The sequence below is a fragment of the Lutra lutra genome, chromosome 15 (genome assembly GCF_902655055.1).
Source record: "Lutra lutra chromosome 15, mLutLut1.2, whole genome shotgun sequence".
Taxonomy (NCBI): Eukaryota; Metazoa; Chordata; class Mammalia; order Carnivora; family Mustelidae; genus Lutra; species Lutra lutra.
Window position 1 is genome coordinate 66391705 of NC_062292.1, and position 7051 is coordinate 66398755.

Consider the following 7051-nt stretch of genomic DNA (forward strand, 5'->3'; position numbering starts at 1 on the left):
ATTAAATCAGATGCAGAATTATTGATGAATTCACAGAATCTCTAGAATTTATCTTTTTCAGATGCTAGGATTGGCATTGAAGAAGTGGGCAAATTTTCAGCTGCTACCTGCACTGAGCTTGTGTAAAGGGTCTGTTTATCAATACCATCCATGTATTCTATTAGTCACTTTTAATCTGAAGGGTCCTGCAGTATCACTATCTTCCCTCTCCTCAGAGCAAGGGGAGGGAAAGTGTTCTTCACTTTCAGGACCTAAATGTCTTCTCCAAGAAGAGATAATGACTTTGGGCTTCCTTACAATTATAAGCCAAAAGTGGTCCCCAATTTCCTAACAAACCAATTATCAACTTTCATTCATTAGATATTCACAATGTTATATGTGGAAGTTGCTTTGTCAGATTCTGACTGTGAATTAACTACTTGGTAGGGTTTTTATTTTTTTTAATTAAGAATCTGATCAAATCTGGCTCACCTAATGCACCTGAATTTCCTTTATCTGGATATCAATCAGAATATTTTTCCCCTCATTATATTACCAGCCAGTAAAGTCCTTTTTAAAAATAAGCCAGAAGGTGTTTCTGTCACCCAGTAAGTGATCAAGGATTGATCACTGAACTAAGATGTGACAAGTGGGTTAAAAATTAGGAAAACACATAACCTATATACACAGAGTATTTTGCTAAACTAAATGCAAAATCAGTTAATAATTATAACACTGATCATCTGTCTTATTCACAACATAATTTTCAAAGAATCATGGAGAACGGAGTATTTATTTGTTCTTTCTTTCAGATTTCAGACACGCAAACAATGAAGGTCAACCAGACAGTCGTGGGAGAATTCATTCTTGTTGGCTTCTCCGTGTACCCACACGTGCAGATGTTCCTCTTCCTGGTCTTTCTTGGCCTCTACCTTCTCACCCTCACAGGTAACCTGGCCATCATGGGTCTCACTTGGGTGGACAGATCTCTCCACATCCCCATGTACCTCTTCCTTGGTGCTCTCTCTTTCTCCGAGACCTGCTACACACTGACCATCATCCCCAAGATGCTGGCAGATCTGCTGACGGGGAACAGAGGCATCTCAGTCACGGCGTGTGGCTTGCAGATGTGTTTCTTCTTGGGACTCGGTGGCACCAATTGCGTCATCCTGACCTTGATGGGATATGATCGCTTTCTGGCCATCTGCAACCCTCTCAGATATCCACTGCTTATGACCAACGTGGGGTGTGGACGACTTGTGGCCTCTGCTTGGACTGCAGGCTTCCTTATCTCTCTGATAGAGACTGCGCTGATATTCAGGGGCTCCTTCTGCAGCCCCAACCTTGTCAGACACTTCTTCTGCCACATGCGAGCAGTGGTGAGGCTGTCCTGTCTAGACAGCGACCTCACGGGGTCTGTTGTGACAGCGATCTCCGTGTCTGGCTTGATGGGCACATTCCTGCTCATCATCATCACTTATGTGTTCATTCTTTCCACTGTCTTCAGGATCCCGTCAGCCGAGGGCAAGCAGAAGGCCTTCTCTACCTGTGCCTCACATCTCGCAGTGGTCCTTGTCCACTTTGGGTTTGCAGCCATTGTCTATCTGAAGCCAGAAGCTTCAGGAGGGGATGACACGCTCATGGCGGTCCCTTTCACGGTCATTACCCCTTTCCTCAGTCCTATAATTTTCAGCCTCAGGAATAAGGACATGAAGAATGCCTTAAGAAAGGTGCTTGGAAAGAGGAGATGCTTGAAAAAATAATCTTGGATTAATGCTACATGAGTGACTGTCCCCTGACGTCAGTAGGCATTTATCCTGTGACATCAGGAGAAGCCTGTGCCATTGCCTTTTTCCAGTTGTCATGGAGGAATCCATAGACTGAGTGTGGGAACTTAAGCATCACAGATATTTACTTAGTTTGTTAAGAAAGTTGTTCAACTACTTGTACTTCTACTGGCTGCTTCTAAAGACCCTCGACTACTGCCAGTCAGCCTTCCACTGATGGAAGGGGAAAAGCAAGATTGTAGAAGGGAAGAACAACCCTTTTGACCACAACACTAAGAGATGCTTAAAAATATGTGAAGATACAACAGATGAGGAATTGTTCTTGGAAACACTGTGAGACGCTGGACGGTGCCTCCCAGGAGATAAGCCATTTCTAGTAGGTGACACACTATGTAGAAATCATCAGCTGTCTCCTTGTGCATATCTGATTGATACCTCTATTTGTTAAGTCCACTGCCATACTGATGACTGAAGGATTTTTTTTAACATTTTATTTATTTATGAGAGAGAGAGAGAGAGAGAGAGAGAGAGAATGAAGCAGGGGAGTGGTAGAGAGAGAAAGAGAGAGCATCCCAAGCGGACTCCGAACTGAGCACAGAGCCCAACTCAGGGCTCGATCCCATGACCCTGAGATCATGACCTGAGACAGAATCAAGAGTTGGATGCCTAACCGACTGAGCCACCCAGGCACCCTTGATTACTGAAGGTTTTTAAAAACACTGTTCATGACCGTGTCCTTCCACTGACAGACGCTCACTTCTGACTATACAGGATATCTTGGAACATTGATCTGTCAAGCAGACAGGACAGCAGAGCCTGCGTGTCCTGAGAAATGGATGAGGGCTGGAAATAACCCCCATTTTCTTTAAGATGACAACATTCAAAAGCAAATGTTATACACACACACGCACACACACACACACACACACACATCATGGTACTGAAGGGGCCCACAGTGGCAGGCATTCTGGAATTATTTTGGCAGACATATAATGTGTAATGAAGGAAACCACATGAACACAGCATTACACCTTGATATCACCCAGAAGACTTAGAATTAGAAGCACGGTGGAGGTTATACCACACAGGAGTAGCAAGGGATCTTATGGACTATCTGAACACACGAGCCTCGGGACTTTTCTAAGTCCTTTGCTCAGTTCTGGGGTTAACCAGATCTGTGCCTTCTCATGATGGACATAACCTTTGTATTAAGGATTGATGTACATCGAACACATGAAAAGTGTAGGGACAAGGTCTGAACTCCATTATTTACAGGGATGTTATAAAGATAAATGAGATAATAGATGAAAAATATTACGAGCACACACTGATTATAGTTTCCTCTTGCCACAACTCTATTTTCTTCCTTGGGACCATTCTTGTGGTGTGTGTGCAGGCAGAGCCTGTACCCTCTTCAGTCACGGTCACTGCCTCAATGACAAGTGTTTCCTCAACTCCTGTTCCACCCCGAGAATGGATTATCCAATCGAGGGAAGCCATAAAATCTTGGGAATAGATGCTAAGAATTTACTCACTCAAGGTGGGTGTAGAAAACATGATGAAGCCTAGACACAAGTTTCTGAACTTGAATTTGGACCGATTAGCTTGCATATACCTGATACAGTAACTGGGGCAGACTCTACTAGTCACCGATTTAATATTCATTGTTGACATAGAAATAAGTAAGTAACTGGGAGCTGGAAACTATCCGTGTGTTTAAAAATCAAGAAACACATTTCTAAATGCATCATGAATCAAATTAAAAAATTTATGAATACTAGAAAAATGATTTGAATTGGAGAAAATGGAAATACTACAAGTCAAAGCTTTTGGGATATAGCTTTTTGGTATTCAGATGGAAACAGAGGCTCTTTAAAATGCATATTAAAAAAGTTCACAGTCTGGAGAGCAGTAACTTGAGCATTCATCTCAAGAATTTGGGAAAAGAATAAATGAACACAAAAGATTATAAATAAAAAATGAATAAATGAGAGCAGAAATTAATTAAATAAGTATACAGTACAGTGACTCAAAAAGTCAAAAGTTGGAATATTGAAAATATCAATAAATCTTATTATTCTCTGGCGAGGCTGATGAAGCAATGAAGACAGGATGTACGAATGAACTCTGATGGGAATGGAGGTGGAGCATTTCTCAGGTCACACCACAGAAACCATCAGAGAATGTTGTGACTGACCTCATGAACATAAATTTGAGAACTTCTGTGAAGTGGGAAAGTTCCTGTAGAACACATATTAAAGCTGATATAGGGAGAACAGCTATTTGATTCTCAAGAAATAGAATTTTAATTCATATATTCCACATTAAAAAACCGACTGACCAACCAACCAACCAACCAACCAACTTCTGGGTTGCTTTGTTAGATTTACTAGTAGATTCTGCCAAAATTTTAAAGTGGAAGTTTTGCCAAACTTGCCCCAAACCTCCCATGGGAGAGAAAAGAGTAAAATCCCCAACTCATCTTTTGGGCCAGTAGGATGTAGAAACTAGATCTTGAAATCTCACTCAGGAGCATAGACACAGATTGGCACATTTGAAATCAATCAATATAATTTAGCATGTTATCAACATAAATGATATTAATTAACTAATTATGTATTATATAATTATGTAATTATTATCTAATTAACTGATGAAGAAAAAATTTTTGCAAAATTTAATATCCTCTCAGGGAAAGAATAAAACCTGTTAGCATAATAGGAATTAAAAGAAGGTTCCTTAAACTCATGAGGCTGTCGAATTTCGTTTGTATCTGAGTGTAGTCGCAACACGTTACACTGGTTTCAGGGGTCCAGCATGGGGACTCGGCAATCAGCTTCTCACTGGGCGGTGACACAGGTAAACACGCTGAACCAGGAATGAGCAAAAACAGCTTCTCCCATCTCTGCGATCTCATTCCAGACAGCGCAGTGAGAAAGAAGCAAAAGGCAGACGGATTATAAAGGAAGAAAAATGGTCATTTCTCATGAATTACAAAATTTCGTATGTTAGAAAAATCCGGAAATAATCTGCAGATCAATCATTACAGGGCTGAGGACTCAGTACATAAATGCACCAGCTACATCCCTATCATTAGCAAAACTTAGAATCTGGTTTTAAAAAATATATCACATTTTGAAGCTTTGAAAATATCAAAGCCCTTGGAATAAATTTAACAAAAGACATGCAAGGCCTCTGCACAGGAAACTAAAAGACCTATATGTAAATGGTGAGATATACTATGTCACGGATTAGAAGACTCGGTGTGGTACAGATGTCCGTCTCCCCATGCTAACCTATGCTTCAAAGAAATCCCAGGGAAAATCCTCAGAGTGTCCTTTTCTGGGTATGAAAGCTATACAGGGGGGCTAAAATTGATTTACAAATAGCCAAGACATTCTTAAAGAATAACATATATATGTCATATATATATATTTTATAATATGTTTTTATTTATATTTATCATATATTTATATGATTTGTATTTATATTTTATTTATATATTCATATTTATTTACAAATATAAATATATTTGATAAAATACATAAACACACTTAATATATTAAATAAATTTATATATTCATAAAGGTTCTATTTTTAATGTATATTTATATATTACTTATATAAATTTATATTTATTATATATAGTATAATACATACATATATACATATATATATTTTATTTTTATTTATTTATTTTTTTTACCAAATATCAAGACTAATGCAGCTACCATGTGGAATTGGCCCAAGTGACAAACAGGCCAACAGAGGATGAGAAGAGAGCCCCCAAAGACCCATACACACGCAGGCGTTGGCTTTATGATAAATATGGCTTAGAAAACAACAGACTTTTCAAAAACTCATGCTAGGAAAATTGGATTTCCATATACACATATCTATATGGAGGAAACCTGTCTCCATAAATAACTACAGCAAGGAAATCAATTTCTGGGTATCAAAACCTGAATTTGAAAGACAAAACAAGAAAACTTTTAAATATATTAAATTATTGCTGATATAAAAAAATACCTTTACAATATTCTTAGGGCATGAGAAGATTGTTTAAAGTGGGCATTAAAGCCTTAACTAAAACTGAGAAGATTGATTAAATTGAAATGGAGAAATTGTGTTCATTAAGACACAGCATTATTCAGCCCACGGGTAGGCGAGTCACATAAAACTGAAACGAAATTTAAAGAAAAGATTAATGTAAAATTTAGGATAGAGACTACTTTCTGAGGGAGGGGCCCATAAAGGGATTCCTAGCTGGTAAAATTCTTTCCTTGATCTGGGCAGTGATTACAAAGGTGTTTGCATAATAAACATTTCACTAAGCTCTCTATTTGTTTGGGTGATTTTCTGAATCTGTGTTTTATTTTAAAATATAAAATATTTTATTTTATTTAAAATATAAAAGCTAATCAAGGAATTCCAAAGAATGAGAGAAAATATATACAACGGATACAATTGGCGAAAGGCTCTTACGCAGTATCTATACAATCCCTACCAAAAACCAAACAGTAAACAAAAATATCATACATAGAACATTCCGATCAATAGAAAAAATGTTCTAGAGCCATGAAGAGATCCTTCCTAAAAGAAAATATCCAAATGTCCAATAAATACAGAAAGATGCTTCATCTCGTTGGTAAGCATGGTCATGGACATTAACTCCCCTACGTGGGCGGTGAGTGTTGGCAGGATGGGGTAAAGAGCGGGGCCACAGAAGTCTCCGGTGTTCCCCCAAGAGCGCTCATGGGCTGAGTCACTGCAGAGAGCAGCCTGTAGTACACACTGACCTTGGAGAACTTACGGTCTGGGGATCTACTTCTCTACTCTTAGGTATGGGAATTGCTCAACTATTCCCCAACAGCAGAACAGACCAATAAATTGTCCATGTCCACACAGAGGATTGGCAGGCAGGGAGAGTTATGTCAGCAGAAGCGATAACCACGGCTACAGACTCCCACCCGCGCAAAGTGTGCATAGCGCTTTCCCCTCTACACTGTCACTTTTTCAGACAATCTAAACCACAGGTTGTAACCCAAGGCCTTTGCCTCTGGCCTATTTTCTCATTAGATTTTGCTAAATGTTTGTTCTATAAATGTCCCTGATACAAAGCAGTAAGATATTCTGTCTTGTCAATGAGAAATATAATAAAATAATAATAATAAAATAAATCCGAAGAAATAAAATCAGAGATCAATGCGATGTGGGAAACGGAAGCAAAATTAAATTAAATTTCCTTCCTACTGGCAGCCCATTGATGACTCCTGAAACAGGAA

General features: G+C 38.8%; 1 protein-coding gene across 1 annotated transcript; it reads left to right on the forward strand.

Moving 5' to 3' along the window:
• The first annotated feature begins 755 nt into the window (after window positions 1–755).
• LOC125085513 (olfactory receptor 10X1) lies at window positions 756–1742 on the forward strand. The gene has a single exon (XM_047703949.1). The coding sequence runs from the start codon at window positions 756–758 to the stop codon at window positions 1740–1742; it is 987 nt and encodes a 328-aa protein (XP_047559905.1).
• The last annotated feature ends 5309 nt before the right edge of the window (window positions 1743–7051 follow it).

What these genes read in the sequence shown, in the direction of transcription:
- LOC125085513 (XM_047703949.1), top strand. Translation starts at nt 756, where the DNA reads ATGGAGAACGGAGTATTTATTTGTTCTTTCTTTCAGATTTCAGACACG.